Consider the following 24,363-nt stretch of genomic DNA (forward strand, 5'->3'; position numbering starts at 1 on the left):
TTGAGACATACAAAATCAGACTTAGAAAATCATAGGGCAAAGACTATTCTCTAAAGACTAAGAGCCCAGTCTTTTTTATTATTTTAATAAATTTGGCTTCAGAAGCAGGCTTCAGTGGAGTATATAATTTTGTCCCTCTGAAGCCAACTGGGCTGAACTAATTTAAAAAAATCTAAGTACATCTTCCATGGCTTTGAGTTTGTAGTCAATTGTATCCATCAACTATACTCTGAAAGTTGTTGAAAACTTGAAAAATGTCATTACTTTATCCTCACATTTTTCTCCATGGCTTCCAACCACTGGTTTCTCCATGGCACAACCACTGGTGGCAAAGTACTCAAGCCTCCTATTTCTCTGCTGAGGTTTTGCTGCATTTCAAGCCATCCCTGTACTTTTTATAAATAAAACCTAATCAGGACTTCTAAGCTTTTAGGCACACATCTAGTTTGGCCCTAATATACCTAAAAAATTTGGCTTGGTAACATAGGGTATTGATAAGTGATCAGAAGATTATTTCCTTAGTATTAATGGTGTATGTACCTTCAAAGGCTGCAGCTTCTTTCCTAGATGCTGGAATGAACACTTGTTCCTCAGTGATGACTTTCTTTGGTATTGCAGGCACTTTAAAGATATTAGTTTGTTTCAGGAAATTTGAATATGTAAAATACAAACACAGAGACAAAAAAAAAACAAAAACCCATTTATGATGTTAGTACATGACATTCAGAAATCTGAGATAATTTGCTGTGACACTGGCTTGCTTGAATGTTTGGAAATGTTCACTTCTAATCACTTTCATTGAAGAACTGATGTACCTTTCACTGCTGCAGTTTCCACTCCTTTAGAAATCCGTGTAGGAACAATCTCTCGAGCCTCAGGCGCTTTAAAGATATTAGTTTTTTTTTTTTTTTAGAATTTTAAATAAGAGGTTAAGTAAGACAAAACAAAGGACAACACACACATTTTTCATCTTCTACACAAGTTGGTACCTAACAGCTTCCTCCACTCTAGAATTACAATTGGTAACACAGAACTTTCTTCCTATGGCCAATCTGTCCTGCATTATTGCTTTATGCTTAAAAAGTATTCTAAATGTTTTTTCTCTCTCTATGGCACTGGGAGAATAAGGTTTTTGAATTCCAAGTTCCACATTAAACTGAGAGCAATGTACTGGGAAACATTTCTCATTACACATGTCCAGTTGAGAGATACCTCAGATAATACAGATGGACTCTATCATACTTGGTTATTCTTCAGCTATTCACAATTACTTTTGGCAATTAGTATGCCTACTTTGTGCAACACAAGTCTTCAAAATTGTGCAACATTCAAGTCTAAAAGACACTGGGGAGAGGGGAATGAAGAATACACCATTTCATTCCAGTTGCAGCTATTGATGGATTACCTTCCACAAGTGGTGCTTCCTCTGTTGGTACAGGGGTGGGTTTCTTCTTGGCTGGTACAGCTCTCTTTGTCATTGGAGGCACTTTAAAGATATTAGTTTCTTTTTGAGCACAATCACAAGTATAAAATACAAATGACAAAAAAGGAAAGGGGACATGCCAGCAAAGAGCTGAAACAATTTCACAGTATCAAAGCAGTTGGTTGCTTTGGAAATTTGTGAAACAGGTGATGTACCTTTAGCTGGTGGGGCTTCCTGTTTTTTGGGAATGCCAACAGGGACCTTTTCTTCCGGGGGAGCTTTCTCTTCCAAGTCAAGCACTTTAAAGATATTAGTACATTAGAAAGAAAGGTGAACTGGACTTGCAAAAGGCAAGTTAGGAAGGCAGCATATGGTGAAGATAAACAAGAACAAATGAAACAAAAAACAGAAAATGCTGAAACTAAAAAGACACTAAAAACACAATTCTTGTATAATTTGCACTTGGATTTCTGAGTGGTTTTTCTTGGCTTTTAAAAATTAAATGGATAACAGCATAAGTACTGATTCCTGCCACAGCGGCTGAATTGCTTATTTCTTCCTGACACACAGACAGCCAGTTCTCCACTCTGCTTACTGAGAGACCAAACCTCTTCCCCTTATGCCTATGTTTGTTCAGCCAGTCTGTGCTACTCCTTTAGGCCGGAAGGTTAATAAGATAATGAGCAAGGGCTAGTGCACTGGCGGAAGGTCCCTAAGAGTGGATCACATGAGCTGCTGCCCCTTTGCAGTGCATTTTGTCTTAAATCAAAAGGAATTGACAAATATTTGGAAAAATAAGAAAATTTTTATTAAAAACACCCAAAGCACAACTTGTAGAATAAATTCTACCTATCAGACAACTTGAAAATGTCCTCTCACTATATTGAGTGCAAACTAAAGTATGAAACCGACCAATTTTCTAAAATTATTTTTTGTAAATTCAATAAAATACTGATGTGATGTGATGTACCTTCCACAGGAGGAGCTTCCTTTTTTCTGGGAATAATATGAGGAACTTTTTCATCCAAGACCATTCTCTCATGAACTTCAGGAGCTTTAAAGATATTAGTTTTCTCTTAGATGTTTTAGTTATAAAATCTTTAAACAAAAGTCAGTTATACAAAGACTAACTACAGAAATTTATAGTGCAATCCTATGTACTTCTACAAAAAAGTAAGCCCCATTGTATTCAATCGGCCTTACTCCTAGGTTTGTTTCTACAGGATTGGAGCCTCAGTCTTCCATTTTCAGTACTTCTAGTATTATTGAGAAGGAGAATTACATTTCAAGAGTTTCCTATCTTGAAACAAGAAGAAAATGTAGCCAAGCTTCTGCTTTGTATGCCTCTTTCCTTTATGCAGAGCAAATATCATCAATTAATAGAACATCTTCCAATATTTTAGAGTACTTGATCAATCAATAAACCAAGGCACAATGTGGTGTAGTGGTTAGAGATTTGAATGTGGGTTGTTATGAAGATAAAAAGAGTGGGGGGAGGAGCCAAATCCACCACACGGAACTGAAAAGCAAATAATTTTATAAACTGAAACTGCAGGTTTCTACAGCTTTAAAGCGTTTATGGGTTTTTCCATGCCATTATTTCTTAGCTGTGGTTCTACTACACTGATCATAATTTTTAGTGTTACAACCCAGCGTAGGGGCAGGTGCATTTTTTTTGTTCTTGTCTTTTCAATAATTGCATGTTGCAGGTTCCTCTAAATCAGTGTTTCTTAAATTGTGGATTGAGACCCACCAGGTGGGTCACAAGCCAATTTCAGATGGGTCCCATTCATTTCAATATTTTATTTTGAATTAGACTTGATGCTACCATGGTATGTGACTGCATTTGGGAAAACGTTACAGATCTGTACCTTTAACAGGATACCGTGCAGATACTTTTAACAATGATAGTCAATGGAGCTTACTCCTGGGTAAAGTGAATAGGATCGCAGCATAGAATTGTTAAAAAAAATTTCCTGTTTGATTATGTCACTTCCGGCCATGACATCACTTCCAAAGGGCCCTAAGCAGATTGTCATTCTAAAAAGTGGGTCCCAGTGCTAAAATGTTTGAGAACCACTGCTCTAAATCATGGGCAGAGAGAGCTCTTTTATTTTCAGGAACAGCGGTCCTGGGAATAGAAGGCACTTTAAACATCAGGTGTCTTCAAAGTTATTTGTAAAAAGACACACCTCTACAATAATATGCACACTGATAAAAGATCTTGTTTAGAATATTATTTCTAACCCTGACAATTTGATAATATAAGGATTGTACTAAGGATAGTAATATGTAATATTTTGCCCTGTTAACTAGGTAAAGAGGCAGATTTCGGTTGCTGTTGTATCTCCTGCATCTCTTTTTAGACTGTGAGCCCTTTGGGGACAGGGAACCATTTTTTGATTTATTTTGCTATGTAAACGGCTTTGTGAACTACCTTTTCTTGCTAAGCTTTATATAGCTAATAATAATATTGCTTTTCCCTCAGTATTGACTCTACCTTTAGGCGGCGAAGGCTCCTTTCTTTTTTCAACAGCTGTAGGCTTTTTATCTTCAGCGACAACTTTCTTAGGCACTTCAGGCACTTTAAAGACACAGTACGTCTTTTTAATGATTCATTTATTTGAAAAATGTGGAAGAACGTTATTTTATAATTATTAAAGAAGAAAACATAAAGCACAAGAAGACACAGAGTGAAGACAGACACACAAGTGACTGACATGTACCAAAGCAGATACGTAACATATATATCCAAAATACAGAGGCAGAAGACAAAAGAGTCAAGAAAGAATTTATGGTTTTTATAGCAATAATGAAGAGGAAGTGTACCTTTAGCTGGGGGAGCCACTTCTTTTTTAGGAACAGCAATAGGTACTTTTTCTTCTGGGACAGGTTTCTTTTGCACTGCAGGCACTTTAAAAACATTGATTTCTTTTAAGAATGCTTCATGATTTAAAATCAGTACAAGAATAAGCTACACAAAATGTTGCACACAGTCACAAGAGGAAAGACACATACTCATTTCAGACAACATTAATAAAATCCAACTGTTGAATAAATAGAATGCCTCTCTCCTACCTAGTGAGCTATACTGACCTGTCTGTGTTTTCAAGGTTAAGGTTACAAATTTAAATACGTATCTTTAATAATAATAATAATAAATAATAATAACAGGTATTTATATACCGCCTTTCTTGGTCTTTGTTCAAGACTTTATTCAAGGCGGTTTACATAGGCAGGCTTTTTATTTAAATCCCTTATTAAATAGGGATTTTTACAATTTTGAAAGAAGGTTCTTTCTTTCAAGAACCACTACTTCAAGGTGTTTCTTTCCGATCTGGCTTCACATTCTGGCCTCCATCCTCCCACGCTCAGAGCAGATGGAATTGCTCGGCTTCAGCTTGTCAGCTGCTTCAAGGTCGCACGGTGCCGGTGGCCTCCGTGGAACTTTAAGAACACAATCCTATGCTTGCCTATTCAGAAGTTGAAACATTGACCTCAGTTGGTTTTACTCTCAGGAAAGCATGCAAAGTATTGCAGCCTAAGCAAATGACAGACTTCCAAGATCCAAACCTCCCCCATTTGCAGCCCCTACCCCAGCCCATGAAAAGTTATTTTGGAGATCCTTGACTTTCAGGAACCAATTTTCAGGGGTGAGTAGGGGCTACAGATGGAGGGCAAAATAAACAAATTCTGTCTTGTAGTACCTTCCGATCCTGCAGCAGGATCTTTGAAACCAAGTCTCCAGTGTTCAGGGTCACTTAGCCTGCAGCCAATCCTACCTAGCTGATATGCTGGCAGAATGGGCATTATGCTGCTGGAACACATTTTATGCCAGCATAATGTGCTTTATGGCAGTCGCAAACATGACTATGCCAGCGCATGTGGCCTGGCCACTGCCGCAAGCGGCTGGGTCCATGTTCCATCTGTAGAGCTGGAGCACGTCCAAATAGACCCACTCAAGCTCCAGGGGCTTACCCCAGGGCAAGGCCCAGAAGAGGCCTCCAGAACCAAAACTCCCCCGTGAAATACAGCAGTAGCTGTGCTGGAGCTGCAGCATTGCTGTGAGGGGAGTTGGTTAGGATTGGGCTGCCCATATGATTGTTGTTCCTTGAATTAAAAATTCTCGGGTCCCAGAATTCACTATTTTGGACTAAGTGTAAATAAACATGAACCCAGACCCAACAGTTTAAGTGGATTCTGGGTTATGAAAATACATGTTTTATTTATTATCCCATCTGTGTCCTTGCAGACTAGTGAAAACTGAAATATAAGAGTTATGGAGCTTTAGAGGAAATATGGCCTTTCAGTGTACAGGATTATCAGGTTATGTACCTTTGGCTGGTGGAGCTTCCTTCTTTTTGGGTACAGCAATGGGCAATTTTTCTTCAGGAATGGCCTTCTTAGGCACCTCAGGCACTTGAAAAATATTTTAATAAGGAGGTTTTTTTTAATTACTGTACTTTCAAATGAACCAAATTACCAAATTTAGAAGATAAGAAATTAGGGATGGAGGAAGGGGGGCAGTCAGCACTGGGGAGAAGATAGGAAGGTTTTGCCATCCCATCTCCATACATGTCTCTGCAAAGCTGGATTTCCCCAAAATTCTCCTTAAGCGTTTATGAAGCTACTGTATTTTTTTTTAAAGCAGCATGTGGTCCAGATAATTACCACTGGGTTGCATCCTAAGAAATGCATTCAGAAATAAGATGGCATTTCACATGTGTGCAGTTGCACAAGTGAATGCAGAACAAATTGCACAATAGTTTTGTGTGTGACATCTTGTGCAACTCGTTGTCCAATGTGTTGAATTGAATTGAAATGTGTTGTGGAACATATTGCGCAAACAACAGAAAAATCAGGATTCCAATTGTATTTCTGCACACAAGAACCTATGTGCAGAAGTACCCTTACACAAAACAAAGGATAAAATAGGATACAACCTGCTGTTAGTGCCCTTTTCATGTTTATGTCAAGAATTACAGATTGAATTAAAAATGCACATATAGTTCTAACTACTCTCTTGAAAAGATAGTGAATGATAAATTGATCTTCAATAACATAGAACGCTGGATTATCAGTAGTGAATATGGATTAAGTTACTATTTGTACATTGTCTAAAAGGATCAATTCACAATTAGATTTGTTTTTGAAATCCTTAATAACAACAGGCTGGTTAGTCACAATTTAAAAAAGATCTCATCTGAAAGAAAAGATTTCAGTGTATGTTTTTGTAGATAAAGATGCATAAGGAAACAAGAATCCAAGTTCTGAGCATGCAAAGGAGAGCTTGGTTTGGTGGCAACAGACAACTAATAAATGGCAAATTGATATACCTTTGGCTGCTGGAACCTCATACACCTCTTCATATTCTACAGTCTCCTTAAATTCTTCATAATACTCATGTTCTTCATGTTCTATTTCCTCATACGGTTCAATGATTTCAGGTTCTGGAGCTTCCTCATACTGCTCAACTTCTTGAGGTTCCGGAGCTTCCTCATACTGCTCAACTTCTTGAGGTTCCGGAGCTTCCTCATATTCCTCAGGTTCCGGAGCTTCCTCAGGTTCTGGAGCTTCCTCGTATTCTTCAGCTTCTTCTACCTGCTCATACTCCTCAATCTTCTCATATGTCTCATACTTCTCATATTCTTCATAAACATATTTTTCCATAGTAGGAGCAGGGATAGCGACTTTCTCCTCTGGGACAGGTTTCTTACGTTCCACAGGAACTTAAAAAATAATTTCCAGTGCTTAATTATTTCAGAAGACTTGCTGGCACATAAAAACATGCAAAACTAAACAAGAAGAAAATCACCCATGGGTATTAAATCATTATAAAAAGTTAAACAAAGAAACCCTGCAGTACTACCAGTCAGCTGTAATAGACTGGAAGATGTTAGAAGTGCTAGAAAAGAAATAATCTGTGAAAGATATTCAGAGAAGCACAGGAATAAGTACCTTTAGCTGGAGGAACTTCCTTTGGTTTAGCAACAGGTACTTTTTCCTCAGGAACCGCTCTCTTTTGTACCACAGGAACTTTAAAAAAATACATCATTATTGTAGGTAGACATGTAAAGATGGATTGCAGAGTATGAATAAGAGACCAACATAAAAACCACACACGAATTCATGAAAACAACAGAAACTCATGAATTAAATGACACACATGTATCTTACAAACTGTACGTCAAAATATAAGTGCTAGTAACATGGTAGAAGAACATTTTAACACAGACTTCCCAGATAAGATTAGATGTACCTGGTACAGGTGGAGCCTCTACTTTTTTGGGAGGAGCAACAGGCACCTTTTTTTCAGGGACAACTTTCTTGGGTACCTCAGGCACTTTAAAGACATGACACCACTTTAGTACTGTTTCTTTCAAAACATTAATCAAATATGAGAATTCAGACAATGCACAGACACACAGGATGACGCAAATAACTTCAACAGTTTAATTGCTTGAGTTGACAACTCAGTGGTATAACAGAAATAGTCGATAACATGCTGAATGGCCTTATGTATCATATACATATACATATATGGATGTACCTTTTGCTGGAGGAGCTGGCACCTTTTTGGGAACAGGCACTTTCTCTTCCGGGACAGGTTTAGGAACCTCAGGCACTTTAAAGACATTATAGTGTTTTAGGAATAGGATTTTAAGACACAACGCTAACAAACAAGAAGCAGCATAAGGACATTAAAACTGTATAATGAAAGCTAGAAAGTAGCAGAATTGCGTAAGAAAGAAGACTCTTAGCAAGAACTCACTGGAAAATATTAAGAATCACAACTATTTTTCCTACATGGCAAAACAGACAGAACTCACAAAAGAATACAATGTCGTGCAACACAATTCTGACATATTTCCTATCATTTGAATTCCACTGAATTCAGTGGCAAGACGCCTGTTGTTTTTTAGAAGTACGTCCAGGTCAATCCATTTGTACAAGTGATAGAAGTGATAAAGCTGCTATGCTCATTCTTGTATGTACTAATGAATGTACCTTTTGGAGCAGGAGGAGGAGGTGGCTCCACTTTTTTGGGTACAGCTGCAGGAATTTTCTTTTCTGGTACAACTTTCTTTGGTACTTCTGGGACTTTAAACACATTTATTTCAGATTAAGAATTGTGCGCATAATGCATTTTAGAAAAGACACGTCATGTAGTTCAGAAGGGGGACACGCATGCTCAACCCCATTCAAATGTAAGCCAAGCTCTAATGGGCTGCTTAGATATGCTTGTGCTATCTTCGTGAGATTTGTGACTTTATTTTTCACACAGCATCCCACCGCATCACTGGCATGTCTCAAACCACTTTTGAAAATCCGTTCAGATTCAAAAGCGGTCTGTTATGAAGTATATGGGATTGGTGTTCAAGTTAAATAAATGTAAAGCCCGCTATGGTTTACAGAACTAGCTTTACCATTCTTTTGATCCTGGTTAAACAGTTTTGGTTTTAGTCCTTCCTTTAAGAATAGTCACAGATGTCTTTGACACAGTCTTCTTATGGTAATTTAAAGACTTTTATTTTTTCCTTTAGAAAAAATGATTTGAAATCATTTTCTGAGTATTTAGAGGCTAAAGGACATGTAGTATGAAACAAGACCAAGGATCTTTAGAAGGAGAAATACTCAAGCTGAAATTAAAATTAAGTCTGCAGTTTTATGTCACTTGGGAGTGAGTCCCACTGAACTCAGTGGGATTTACTCCTGAGTAAACATCTATAAGATGAATGGTCAATGTGGACTATAAAACAAATACTACCCTATTACTGCCATGATTTTAAAAGAGGCATTTAATAAGGTAAATGGTCAGTTGATGTACCTTTTACAGGTATAACTTCCTCTTCTTCAGGTTCGAAAACAGGTGCTTCTGGGACAGGCTCCTTGGGTACATGGGGCACTTCAAAGATGCAATTTTTAGAAAATGATTTGTGGGTGCATTTCACAAATAACAACACATTAATAGAAAGAAGTGACAAATGAGGAACAGTCATAGTTGACATAACACGCGTGCTGAAATTTAAGATTCTTAGAAACAAATGCATGTGAGCAAGAAGACTGAGTTAATCTACCTTTAGTGGGAGGAGGTTCTGGCTTTTTAGGCACAGCAAGAGGAACTTTGGCTTCAGACACAGCCTTCTTGGGGATCTCAGGCACTTTTAAAGATATTAAGAAACCAACTTTATAAGCACATGATTTAAGACAGAGGAGAAACACTCAGGTAGCAGATGACAAACATGCAAGCTGTAAACATGAACAGAACTATGGTTGTAAATCTTAATGCTCTTTTCTTTGGGATGGTTAATATTGCCCTGTATGGTATTTAGCACTTCTGCAGTTTACGCATGGGTAAAACACACAATCTACATGTTTGTTTAGTAGTGTTTCAAGTACCTTTAGGTGGAGGGGGCTCTGGTTTTTTAGGAACTGCCACAGGTACTTTCTCTTCTGGCACGGCTTTTTTTGGAACTGCCGGCACTTAAAAAAAATATGAATTTACAAATCATTTTTATTCTTTGCCTTTCTTCCAGTGTTGAAATAAAACAAAACCGGACACATGCATCCAAAGCAGAACAGCACAACCGGTGACAGATTGTGGGACAGCTCATACTAAAATCATCAGATTTTTTTAAAATACTGATTTAATAGATCAGGGTGGTTGTTCACAATGAGAACAAGCTGGTGTACCTTTAGCAGGTGGAGCTTCCACTTTTTTAGGTACTGGAACAGGCACTTTCTCCTCAGGGACAGCCTTCTTGGGCACCTCAGGCACTTAAATTTAAAGACACAGTACATTGAGCACATAATTTTGTGACAACGTTAAGACAGAGAGAAGTATGACACAGCACAAGAATACAAATACAAAGGAGATGCTTTGTAAAGAAAAATAATCTTTCTCAACACGTTACACTTAACCACAGAAAGAGGAGTAAGGCCTGTCAGGCACACCACAAATCTCTAACTGATTTACCTTTAGCTGGTGGAGCTTCTTTTCGTTTTGGCACTGGAATCTTTTCTTCTGGGACAGGTTTCTTTGGCACCTCAGGCACTTTAAAGATACAGTTTGAGATGGTTGAGGACACCCCACAATTCAAAGCACATTAACAGAAAAAGGCAACGAAAGACACGGATAGAAACGTTTCTGAGATTGTCCCCTTTCTCACTGAATAAAATTCTTGGATAAAGAAACTTAATTTTAAAAAAAGAGCTTGAAAATGCCAATGAAGAGATTTTGTACCTTTCACAGGAGGAGCCTCCTTTTTCTTTGGCACAGGTACAGGAACTTTTTTCTCAGGGACAGGTTTCTTGGGTACCTCAGGCACTTTAAAGATAGCATTTTGTTTAGAAGAATGGACACCTCAAATAAGAGTTCTATGCACTATAAGAATGCAGCTGTATTGTAAGAGCACATATCCAACACAGAGCCCCAATACAAATTAGCAATAAACGACTTGTAATTGGTCTATTTTGGTCACCTCCCACAAATCTGTTACACTAGGCCAGTGGTTCCCAAACTGGTGGGTCGTGACCCATCAGCCAGGAAGCACCCATCCCTGCCTCTTTAAGGGGTGAGGAAGATAGGAAGGCAGCAATGCGATCTCCAGGATCGTGCTGCTGCTGGGGTTCGAGAGGGGGTTCTGCACTTACCTACGGACAGTGCTGCAGTCCTGAAGGATTTGGGAGATCAGGGAAGCCCTCCACAGGGCTCCCCTTACATGCAAACGTCTCAAAAAAGAAAGAGATGAGTGCTGCCCTTTTTAAAATTATTTTTAAAGACTTTTGCACACATGGGCTTCTCGGAGCCCCAGATCCCCCAGGAATGCAGCGCTGGCTGCAGGTAAGAAACTGAAGTGATGTTTTCAATGCCTTATAATGCATTCGGAAGTCTGGGGAAGCCCTGGAGGGCCCTGGAGGGCCCTGGAAGGCTTCCCCAAGGCTCCCAATGCCTTATAAGGCATTAAAAACATCACTTCCGGTCTCTAAATGAAGGCACATGATTGGAGCTCTAAAGCTTAGTCTGAGTCCAGCAGAGGCCATCCATGGCCATCCATGGCCTCTGCTGAGCTCGGAATCTCCTCCAAAGGTGAGGGGAGCTTCCTTCACCTCCGGAGGAGGGACCCAGACTGTGGGCATGGGCACTCACCCATATCTGCAGTTTCAGCTATCCACAGGGGGTTCCAGAACGGAACCCCTAAGGGGCATACCTGTATATGATTGATGCGACTAAGCAACAATGGGGAGGAGATAAATGCACCTTTATTAGTGGGTTCCCTGGACTGCAATCAGGACAGGTTGGTCAGACTGCTGTTAAATGCCATGCTGGGCACAGCTGGCTATTCAGCAGAAACATGTGTGTACAGTCCTAGGCACCTTCTTCCTGACTGACCACATGATGTACTCCAATGCCAATAAGAACATGGTGTGTTTCTTCATGTTTGGTTGTTGCTCAGAGGTAAGCTACTACCTTCAACACTCTTCTTGCAATCACTCACTTTCACACTGCCACTGGTTGTACCACTCAATGGAATTAGCAGTGCAATCCTAACCACTATTTAGCAATAGCACAAAGTACATTCGAACAACCATATTGAGCCATTGGAGTGCATAAGTTTAAAATTGTTAAAAGCAGCAATTGATTTTTTGTTGTTGTGGAGGCTACATAGTTTGATTCTTCAGACTCATCTATTTTTTAAGCACATAGGGGCTCTGCCAATCTGCATCTTCTTCCATGTCTTTTCTATAATGTGAAGTCGATAAAAATCTATGATGTATTTAGCATTAGCATTTCTGCAAGTGGCATTCACTGAAGCAGAATGGGGTAGGTGGGAGAAATTCTAACTTCATAATTTTTCTACTAGCAGGAATAAATGCTGGTCAGGGGATACAGGTGTCCTGATCTCATGCTCTGCTGCCGCAATTCAGCAGATCATAGGTTTGATGTTTTGTATGATGCTATAAGATTTGTTTGCTGTTATACGGTGTTTTACTGAGTGTTGGAGTAGCTTAACCAACTTCGAACATGTTTCATACATCAAGCTTCTCAGAGCTGACTTGCTAATTCAAAGCTGTATTCAGCTGGGAGAACAGAGTGCAGGTGAAATCTACTATTGGAAGTCTTGCATAAGAACTGAAGATAGCCTAAAGTGTGGACAAGTCTAGTATTTTGAAATATTCACTGCTTCACACAGAGCTATTTCTGTATGCAATATGATTTGCACAAATGCACATCATTTTAAAACATCATTAAAACATTAATGACAAAAACAGAGCTAAAGAAACTGAAATCAAAAGAAAAATTTGTCATAACATAAGCGCAAGTGAAATGAAGATCCTTTTTTTCTCAATGCATTTAATAACTGAATTTTACCTTTAGGTGGTGGAGGTGGAGGAGGAGCCTCTTCCTCATATTGAGGAACTTCCTCTTCTTCATACTCAGGAACTTCTTCATAGTGAGGAACTTCTTCCTCTTCCTCATATTGTGGCACTTCCTCCTCATAGTGAGTGACTTCCTCCTCATAACGGCTAATCTCTTCATAGTGAGTGACTTCTTCGTATCGAGAGACTTTCTCTTCTTCATAATGTGTGACTTCCTCTTCATATCGAGGAGCCTCTTCTTCCTCTTCATACTGAGGGGCCTCTTCCTCCTCTTCATATTGAGGGGCCTCTTCCTCTTCTTCATATTGGGGAACTTCAACTTCAACCACTTTCTTTTGAATAACAGTCTTACGAACTTCAGGCACTTAAAGATATGAATTTATAAGAGTCTTAGCTAAAATATTCATCCATACACAAAACCAAAATTCATTGTAATGTAAGAATTAAACCAAAGTAAGAAAACTTAGAAATAAACAAAATAGCACACAGTATATATTTGCAGCACATATAAACACACATTGGGTCAACAACAAATGTACCTTTTGCTGGAGGTTTCTTCACTTTTTTGGAAATAGATATTGGCACCCTTTCTTCTGCAGTAATTCTCACAGGTGCTTCAGGAACTTTAAAGATACAGTATATTTATATTTAAGAACCAATATACAGAAGCCCATAAAACAAAGCAAGAAATTTCACACGCACACGCACACACACACACACACACACACGTGTTACCAGACACAATAAATTACATTTGGGCAAGAAAGAAAACTACACAGCCTATGTGTAGTTTTCAAGAATTTTCTTCATACATGATTCTTTTCATAGGAGTAGAGAATAGATTTTTTTTAGCATTAGCAAATATATGAAGTCATGGGAGTCTAGCATGTGTCCAAAGTTGGAAACATTTTATATTTCTTCAAACTAATCTCTTCATCTAGACCAGGGGTGTCAAACATAAGGCCCAAGGGCTGGATACGGCCCATGGAAGCTCTTTATCCAGACTCTGTGATAGTCGGGCTCTCCCAGCACCACCAGCAGCTGAACCGTGAAGTGACACATTGGCAGAAGCAGCACTGCTGAAAGGGTGATGCTGACAAACCCCAATCGACATGCAGGACAGACTTTCAACAGCACTGCTTCTGCTGAGATGTTACTGCTGAAAGGGCTGCCCATGTGATAATTAGGCTCTCCCAGCGCTGCACTTTCAGCAGCTTCGCTTCAGCTGAGGTGATCGGAAGGTGAAACAGAAGGAGGCCTCAGAAGGTAAGGAATGGTATGGGGGAAGAGGCAGATGAAGAGGGGTGAGAAAGGCAGAAATGAGAAGCTGCCGAGACAATAGTAAAGCCCAATTATATAATTATCATTATATCATTATAATGTAGGAGAAATATGTTTTCCTTTATGTAAGATTTAAAACTGAAATGACTAGTTTGGACTGCTGATAAATTGTGCCTTTGATTAGGGTTTCAATTTTTCTTTCAGTTGACTTCATACCTGTATATGAAACCTCCTCCTCTGTATGAAGAGAAACAGACAATTCCTCTGAATACCCCCAGTGCTCTTCAACAACTGTTATTAAAAACAGAGGTTGGTTTTAGTATTTATTATGGGCAATGTTATTTTAGTCAAACTTTAAGAGGGCCTATAATAGTGGTTCCTAACCTGTGGGGCCTGAACACTTAGATGGTGTATGAGGCTATCCCAGAATTTAGAAATGTTTTTGCCTTGCTGCATCTTTTTTTTTTTAACTAGACAAGGACAATTTTTTAAATTGTTTTTATTTGGCCTTGATTACTGATGGGCTGACAAAAGCCAATGATATAAATTCTCATTGTCCACAATACTTATTACGTAGTTTGGGCCTTTTTACTGACTTTTTCATGAGTGTTTTGATTTTTCAAACTCTATGACGTGAGCCAATTATTGATCCAATTATTGATCCAATTATTATTATTATTGACTGAAAATGTTTTTTAAGTTTGCCAGATACATTCAATGCAATTTCAGGAAAATAGGAAATAATGATAATTGAAATAATATACATAACTAAAACACGTGGGGGGTGCATAGAAATTCTCCTGCGGGTGCATGGTGAACAAAAAGTTAAGAACTTCTGGTCTAAAAGTTTGGTGTTATTTTTATAGAAATTATGCAACTTTAAAGTCTACTCTCCTGTACTTAAATTTAAAAACGATGAAAGGCACTTTTGATTTTCTGTAATGAAACTGTGCTGGATATTAAAACTATCTGAATTTAGATTTATTCTAACTCTTGAGTACCTTTTTCAGGAGGAGCTGGTTTTCTTTTGGGGACAGCAATGGATACCTTTTCTTCTGAAACAAGTCTCTTTGGAACTTCCGGTACTTGAAAGATAGCAATTTTAAGAAAACCAAAATGTAAACCTCTCTTGGTGAAGTGTTGCTGATCATCATATAAGAAGATTATGAATAAGAAGTACAAACAAATACGTATTTGCTACATGAACACATTTTTCTGAGCAAGGAAAACAACGTAACAAAACATTTTAAGCTGACATACATTTAATAGAAATGAAAAGCTTACTAACATAAGAACATAAAAACATAAGAAGAGCCCTGCTGGTTCAGGCTATAGACCCATCTAATCCAGCTTTCTGTATCTCACAGTGGCCCACCAAATGCCCCAGGGAGCACACAAGACAGCAAGAGACCTGCATCCTGGTGCCTTCCCTTGCATCTGGCATTCTGACATAACCCATTTCTAAAATCAGGAGGTTGCGCATACACATCATGGCTTGTACCCCATAATAGATTTTTCCTCCAGAAATTTGTCCAATCCCCTTTTAAAGGCATGTAGGCCAGATACCATCACCACATGCTGTGGCAAGGAATTCCCCACACCAACTACAGGCTGAGTAAATAGATATTTTCTGACATTTTACATTCTCAATGTACAATCTTTTCAGTTAAAGAATTTGCTCTTCAAGCACAGGCATAGCTTTTTTTTTTACTTAAATCATACTGAACGTAAATAATACCGACGAAATCATGACAAAGCACACAACTCCCACAACCACAACAATAGCAGCACAGAAAAACATAAAAGACAGATGCTTACTCAAGACAGAATTTTTATCACTGGCATACAAATGGAGTCATCACAAAAGAATGGACACACAAGAATACCTCTAGATGTACGACAGTTTTACAGACACAATAACAGCACAGAAAACATTATGTACTGAAAAATCAGTACTTATTAAAGATCCGACTACTATAAGCTGCTGCATATCAGTTGCTTGAAATGTGCACCCAAAGTGGCTATGGAGAATAAGAAGTGCTGTCAACTGAATTTTCAATTGATCAATCATTTCCTTTTAACCAATTAATTAATTAATCTAATACATCTGAATACATTTCAGTAAAGCCAAGTCTAAATACAGGTAACTTTCTGAGGAAAATGTGAGATCTCAACAGTTAAAAAATGCATCAGAACACTGAGCCACTTTTAAAAGGATTGTGTGCGTGTTCTTTTTCCCCCAGGAATTGCCAGCTCACAATTTATGTGGGTGCCTGTTTCTGATACGCAAAAGCCTTCTGTCCTATTCTAGAACATTCATGTACCTTTAGCTGGTGGAGCCACCTCCTTCTTAGGAACGGGAACAGGGGCTTTCTTCTCTGGCACAGCTTTCTTCGGCACAGCTGGCACTTTAAAGATATTTGTTTTCAGTTATTTGAAATACTCACAGGCAACACATTTACTTAGGTACAAAGAACCCAATTCTATGCATGATTATTCAGAAGAAAGTTCCATTAGAATTAATGGGGCTTACTCCCAGGAAAGTGCGGCTAGGATTGGGCTGACAAAATATTTGCGATACAAAGACGTAGCCATTGAAAGACAACAGGAAAGCAAAGACTAATTTAGACTATCAGGATGAAATTCCACTACCTTAAACTAAAATTAAATTAAAATTAAAAGAGCTACTAAGTTTGAGAGCTTAGATATGGGATTTTTTTTCCTTTTGACTTTTTGCTCTTTAAAGAGCTGTCCCCACCCTAAATGTTATATCACAAAGTACTGTTGAATGTTCCCCTCAATTTTAGAAGTGGTTTTCTGTATTTCAAGAAACTGAAGCCCACAGCTCCCCCTTGAGTGCATAGAACTAACTGAACTAACATATTTTTGTCCCAGCCAAACTTAAGAGATAGACATGTTCTGTTAAGCTTATAACTTGATGGTGCAGGCTTTTTGGAAGGGGAGAGCCTCCTTTTTGCTGAGATAATTTTCTTCAATGATAATGTTTTCTTGTGGACCTCAGTCACTTTAAAGACAACAAAGGTTGGAAGGTTGCTGTGTAAGAACGCAGCATGCCATTTTATCTCAAACAGCAGAGTTTATTTAGAATTGAAGTAGTTTCTTCATGTGAATTTTTGGTCGTATACAAAATACATATGAGACAGTACAATAAACTGAGGAACTGACAAGCCTATTAGCAACAAACTGAAAGAATGGCCAAGGCACAATGACAATTCCTCAAGAGATTTTTGTTCATGAAACAGAAATAATTCCTATTGGAAATGGACTAACAAAAAAGTACAATACTAACTAGACAAAACACATTACTGAGAAGATTTTTCCTGTTTACCTTTAGCTGGTGGAGGTTCTTTTACTTTAGGAGCAACAGGGGGTACCCGTTCTTCAGGTGGAACTTTCTTGGGCACTTAAAAATAGTACATAGTTTTAGGATGTCTTTTTTTTAAATTATATTTTTATGTTTAATAAGACAACTAAAATTAACAAACACACACCCAGAAAACCTTAAACACACAATAACACAATTGCACAATTTAGGTTTCAGGATGTCAGAACAATTTCAGTGCCATTAGAAGAAGAAAGAAATCATTGAGAATATAACATACATATTTCACAGAGAAAACTCACAGCTAGACAAGCAGTTGTTCACACTTAATGTAAAAGAGATTAATCCCAGTTCAGTTATGCACCCCCCCCCCCAGATTAGATGACAAACAACAGAAAATCTTTTTCTTAAGGGACAAGAAGCAGTGTATGCATATACTGTATACCTTTTGCTGGGGGAGCTTCCACTTTCTTAGGAACTGCAACTGGTACTTTCTTTTCTGGTTCCAATCTCACCTCAGGCACTTCAGGAGGAATAGTTAAGAATACGGATTGTCCTTTATGTATGTTATTTGCAATGTCATACATTTTCATTTAAAATCATATTGCAGAATCAAGACATGAAACAACTACTTCACACAATGTGCTGAACTCTGTGATAACATGCATGCATTAAGACACGTTAAGCTATAGACAAAGTAATGACAAGATATACAATATGTAGAGTTATACACGAGTCATTTTGGCCAAAATATTACGCCTTTGATCAGACTGGAGCAGTTCAAAATATGGCAGTATGCCTTTTAAAAAATGAGAAATGTACAGAAATTTGTGAGCAGGTTCTTTTGTTAGTAAAAAATTGAAGTTTGCAATGCATTAAGCACATCAACAAAAATGAACACAAATGCATTAACTGAATTATGAGACAGACAGTTATCAAACATTTATACTGATGGGGTTACTGGTATACCTTTAGGTGGTGGTACTTCCTCGGGAACAGTAACATGCACTGTCTCCTCAGTGTAGTAGGCCTCTTCTGTCAATGTAAAGATATGGTAAAGAATGTACAATTGAAATAGCTGACATAAGAATGTCAATACAATCACCAAAACAAGACAGAAAACATTTGTTTACGAACATTCAGGGCTTACAATAATGATGATTTACTAGTATGGAAATGTTGGGTTGGTTCTATTTCAGAATACATGTTGATAAGATCAGGAAGTGTGGTCATTGTGGTACTCGGGAATATGCATCTTCTGCCATGCATAGTAGATAATGAGCAAAATGAATGAACACATGATTCATCCAGTCCATGTGACTTTTATCCTTTTCATCCCCAAAAAGGTGGGAAAAGTAAATAGTTCTTTATGCAGAAAAGAAGATATTTCTTTACTCAGCATGTAATTAATCAGAGACAAGATCCTTGTCACACGATGTGGTGATGTTACCTGCTCTAGATGTCCTTACAAGGAGATTGGACAGATTTATGGAGGAAAAGTTCATTACAGGTTACAAGCCTTGACCAGTACACGCAACCTCCTGTTTTAAAAAAATAGGCTGTCTCTGAATGCCAGATGCAAAGGAGTGGCAACAGGATACAGGTATCTTGTTGTCTTGCATGTTTTCTCAGGTATATGGTGGGCCACTGTGAGATAGGAAGCTGGGCCTTTGGCCTCATCCAGCAGGGCTCTTCTTATGTTCTTAAGTTACATGAAAAGTGGAAAGATGGGGAAGTCTCTGAGTGGGGGCAGGTGGGAGGCTGAATGGGAGTGGATCTTGGTGGCACTAGCAGGTGCCAGATCCCAGCCTCATTCCCTGTTCACTTCACTTTCCCTTACTCTCCTCAGATTTGTGCCAGCAACAAAGCTGACACAGATCCAAGGAGACCCAATGGAACAGCAGAGGCTGGCTCTGGGATAAGGAAATGAAAGTTTCTCTACTCTGAGGAGACCTCTGTGACTGGCCCTCTGTGCAGGATGTAGCACACACTCCATTGGCTCCACACATTCTGTTTAGTTAGGAATGGGCCTTCAGTGATTCAAATTGAACATACTGGTTACTAGATAATGTCTTATGATTTTATAGGTATTTGACCTATTGAAGCAATGATTTTAGAGGTAGAAATCTGGGTGATCAATATATTTTTAGAGGATTGGGTTGTTTTGTGATGTTCTTCACTTTGCATTAGTTGAACAGCTCCTGGAAATTCAAAGTATAGGCAGTGTTTTGGACGACCTGCAAGCTTTCTGAACCAAGTCATTCAGATTATGAAAAGAAAGAGATGATCAAGAATATAATTCTAATAAAGCAGAATAAGCTGAGAAGATATGAAGAAGATTTAAAGATTCTAAAATTTACTCCAAACTAAGCACCTCTGAATGAGCTAAAGCATATCACAAGCAGTGATGATGGATTTAATTTCAAAAGGGCACAGACTATGCATCTAATCCAATTAAAAAGAATATAATGACATACATTTTACTACACTGACATTTTTGCTTTTGAATCATGGCATACCTGACACTTCTGAAATCTCCTCTTCTCTCTCATAAGAAACATACATTTCTTCTTCCTCCTCCTCTACCTCTTCCTCCACTTCTTCAGTCCATTTTTCCACTGTTGATATTTTAAAGATTGGTTTATTGTTATTACTGATGTGAAATGGGGTGTCATAAAATCAGTCTTGTTAGAGCAAAGGACTTGCTAAAGGCATGCATATATAGGACATGACCAAGAACACTATACACAAAAACACAAACATACAGTTTGGTATCAGCTGAGTGTTTGTACTGCAACTGATGTGAAGAGAACCAAGAGCACATGTACTAAATCAGCATGGAATACTGTAAGAGTACATCTGAACTGTCAAGGCTTTCTCCCTATGGTAACCACCATAGGCTGGTTGCTCATTCCAGATAATGAGGTGGAGCATTCATACAAAAAATAAATAAATCTTGGTATACAAGTCAGAGCCCAAGAGCCTTGCATAGTCTACCCCTACATCATTTTGGCTTCTTTGTGTGCAGCATGGAAGGATGAAAAGATACTTCTAATTAATTCAGAAAAGTTTCAATCTATAATTATTACTATATTTATTCCTCAACATTCTTTTCCAACAGAAACAACTTGAAAGTGGCAGCAGGTGTTAGAGCCTGAGAATGAATGGGCTTGTGGCAGGCAGTTTGGCCAGGCTGCCCAGTGAGCAGAGCTCTGCTCTCTCTCTCTTTCTTTCTTGCAAAGTGGCATGCTGCTGATGGATCAAAGTAGATAAAGACCTGAAGATTTCTGATTGCAACTCTTTAGTAAAAAAAAGTAGCCTCAATTCATGAGGCTCTCATGACCTCTTAATTGGATCAGTACCCTGCTGCTGGCAGCTATGCATTTTTAACCCTTTTCCCCTTGCGCTGATTTCACAACATAAACCACAACCCTCCACCTACTACTATTTGCCCCGTTAGAGAAAAAAAACGCAGACACTGGAATGATATCTGTAATTTTGTCTCTGAGGAGCAGTTTGAGAACACTATTTTAATGAGGAAAGGCTTAAACTCTCCGTCTCTCAGTGCTATGGTCCTCATCTGATTCACCCCCTTATGGGCTGCTATTATTTTTGAAAAATCACAGGAGATCCTAATGTCGATAATCTCCCACATGGTGTCTAACTGGGACCTGAGAAAGGAAAGACTGGGTGATAGTTGGAAAGGGTCTTGCCTGCCCTTCCTCTCCTCCCACTAAGTAGAAGAAATACGTGCCACTGATAGATCAGCAGTTTGTTTCCTATTTCTACAAAAGATCAGTCTTTGATGGGATCGTGGATTGGCTTGCTTGAGAAGAAAAAATATGTATACAGGTCCACCCTTGTTATACACGGGTTTTTTATACATGGGTTTGACTCAACACGAATGGCCCCTGCAAACAAGAAGGAATGTGCTGATACCTGGAGAAAGGAAAAAATGCACCCCTTTAAAATCACAGTTTAAAAAACTGCTTTTTAGTGTTGTAGAGAGACAGTCATGCAAGTGATTACAGGTATAACCTAATTATCCACAGATTTTTCTATCTCTAAGTTGATGAGAAGGGCCCCTTAAATTAAAGGAAAACAATAATGCCAGAGAGGGCAGCCAGCTGACAATCCATCAATCATTCTCTCTGCAGGCTTCTCTCCTCCTGAGCACATGAAAGAAGGCTAAATGGCAGCGATTATCACCTGCTCAATTCGCTCTCACTGAGGCTCCTGGTGAAGGGAGAACCTGCTGCTTCCTAGTGAAGCCTAAGCATCTGGAGAGAGACTGATTGCCTCTGGGTGCATTTCAAAAGGTCAGCAAGGCTGTTTTTAAAATTACCAAAGCAAAGAGACTTTGTTTTTTAAATTGATTTGCTTTAGTGTGTTTTTTTGGCATCCACAAGAGTTCTAGCAATGCGGTTGTCAATAGATCTCACTACTGTGGTGGTGTGGGATGCATGTTGGATGTTACCCTTAAATTGCTCATGGTTACACAGGCCATTGCCTTAAATTTGAGTGAGAAATCTTCATTCTGTCAAAGGAGTTATAAACACAAAGGAGTGTACACACAAAGACAAAACTTTAATGAGTGGTGTTAAATGGAAGCGATGAAGAGCAGAACAAGCAGGCGTTTTATTTTCACGACAACAAAAAAGCACCTAAAGTGGTTACGTTTGTCACAATTCCAATTATTTGCAATATACCTTCAGGCAAAGGAGCTTCCACTCTTTTGGAAATGGCAAAAGATACTTTTTCTTCTGACACAAACATTTTCTCTTCTACAACAGCTCTCTTGGACACCTCAGGCACTTTGAAAGATAATTAAATGTATGACGTTTTAATTGGACTAGGTAGATTCCTGACTGAAATCTGAGGCTTGTATTTGGAAGATGTTTACCTGAGCATGAATGCAACTAAAATGTGCAAAGAGACAAATAAAAATATACACTGCCCTGCAATATGCAACATACAGTGTTAAGCTAACATGATACTGCAAAAACAAACACATAGACAACCTCTTCCTCCCTCCTCCTGTCAACACAAGAATGTCTTCAACATTAATTGCCAAAAATGACATGGTACAAAACAGAGTGCCTGTCAGCAAGAGGGAAGCAAAAGCTCTTTTAGAGGGTAGAATTATTGTAACTGTCCGAAAACATACCTTTAGCTGGAGGAGCTTCCACTCTTTTGGGAACAGGAACTTTTTCTTCTGGGACAACTTTCTTTGGGACTTCAGGCACTTTAAAGAGATCATTTAGGTTTAGGTTTTCCCAAGTGACAGGAACGATCATAAAAGTATACACTTCAAATGTAAAGAAGAGATCATCATCAAGAACAGACTCACAATAGCTCATGCAAAAAAATGATGATCTTTCTTTTTTTTTTTAAGACAGTCTACCTTTAGCTGGAGGAGCTTCTTCTCTTTTGCGTATGCGGGGGACTTTTTCTTCAGGAACCACTTCCTTGGGTGCCTCGGGCACTTTTAATAATGTTAAAAGAAGCATATGTAAGAATAGTTGGAGCCTGAAAACATGACTATGATGAATATGATCAACAACCATAAACAAACACACTCTGTGCAACATCCAGATGAACACACATACAATTAAGAACGCAGAAAATGAACGCAGAAGAACAAAGAGACTAAGAAAGATAATTTTTTGAATATGCAGATCTGACTTCTGTACCTTTCGCTGGTGGGGGCACTTTTTTCTTGGGCACAGCAACTTCAACTTCCTCTTCTGCTCTCTTGGGCACCTCAGGCACTTTAAAGATATTAAAAGAAGCCTTAAGTAACACTACTGAAAATTATTGGGTCTGGTAACAGCAGATTTGGGACCTCACATGCTTTGTGATTACATATATACACACACAAAAAGAGCTGGTGGCTCTGGAAGGGCTGATCCAGCCCACATCCCAGAAGCACCATAGTCATCATAGGCATGTATAAATACAAGTGCCCACCCCAACCCAGTAACTAATCAAAGAAAGACAGTTACATACACCAATTCTGGAAATTCATATAAATGTGATTACTTTTGGATGTACAAAAGCAAAACATAGGGGATTAAGGCCCAAATCGTAACCAACTTTCCCGCACTGACACAGCTATGCCAATGGGGTATGTGTAGCATCCTGCAGTTTGGTGGCAGTCACAGAGGCATCCTCAAGGTAAAGGAATGTTTGTTCCCTTACCTCAGAGCTGTGCTGCCCTGACCTTGGTGCTTGAAATTGGTTAGGACTGTGCCCTAAGGTTCTTTTGGAGCCTCCATCATTTCAATGTATGTACCTTTAGCTGGTGGTTCCACTTCTTTCTTGGGAACAGCCACAGGTTTTCTTTCTTCTGGAGTCGGTTTCTTAGGTCTCTCTGGCACTTTGTGATGGTTTAAAAAAGTAATTTTAGTATTTGAAACTCTTATTCGGTCAATATTCAAAGGTTCCATAAAACACAGAGAAGCGAGATAAATGACAAATGAAAGCATTACACTACCTCCTCTGTGTTAATACGTAAATAAGCATTCTCTCAAGCTGCAATCATGATCACAGCTGCAAATGCACACATCTCACTGATTTCACAACTGAACCTTTATTAGCAAATGCTATACACAGTATGTGACCATAACAATAAAAATGTCATGCACACAGATGATATTATCAGTTCTGTTATAAAGCAAAACGTATCATTAAGAGAGACTATTCCCCCCAATGCCTCCACTTTTGGCGGTGGAGCAGGTTTTTTCTTTTCTGGGACCGGTTTCTCGGGCACTTTAAAGATACACAGGTATAAAAGTTTAGACAAGTGCTGAAGATCTTAGGCCTTATGTTCTGAAGACCCTAAGCCTTATAGCAGTGAAGAAAATATTCAACATATCAAGAAGGATTGAAAACCGTGCATGTGTTTTATACACTTTAAAGATGGTTACAGTTA

The 24,363-nt window shown here is 38.7% G+C and overlaps 1 protein-coding gene across 1 annotated transcript in view; it reads right to left on the bottom strand.

Moving 5' to 3' along the window:
• The window catches only part of TTN (titin), a 322,156-nt gene that overhangs the window by 150,923 nt on the left and 146,870 nt on the right, over positions 1-24,363 (bottom strand). Inside the window, exons 135-144 of the mRNA XM_066621689.1 lie at positions 23,725-23,808; positions 23,123-23,200; positions 22,834-22,914; positions 22,597-22,674; positions 22,139-22,243; positions 19,949-20,047; positions 18,399-18,464; positions 17,875-17,952; positions 17,436-17,510; positions 16,411-16,494 (exon numbers count right to left, since the gene is read on the bottom strand). Of these exons, the coding sequence (XP_066477786.1) occupies positions 16,411-16,494; positions 17,436-17,510; positions 17,875-17,952; positions 18,399-18,464; positions 19,949-20,047; positions 22,139-22,243; positions 22,597-22,674; positions 22,834-22,914; positions 23,123-23,200; positions 23,725-23,808 (828 nt within the window). The remainder of the gene's footprint in view (positions 1-16,410; positions 16,495-17,435; positions 17,511-17,874; positions 17,953-18,398; positions 18,465-19,948; positions 20,048-22,138; positions 22,244-22,596; positions 22,675-22,833; positions 22,915-23,122; positions 23,201-23,724; positions 23,809-24,363) is intronic.

The sequence above is a fragment of the Tiliqua scincoides genome, chromosome 1 (genome assembly GCF_035046505.1).
Source record: "Tiliqua scincoides isolate rTilSci1 chromosome 1, rTilSci1.hap2, whole genome shotgun sequence".
Taxonomy (NCBI): domain Eukaryota; kingdom Metazoa; phylum Chordata; class Lepidosauria; order Squamata; family Scincidae; genus Tiliqua; species Tiliqua scincoides.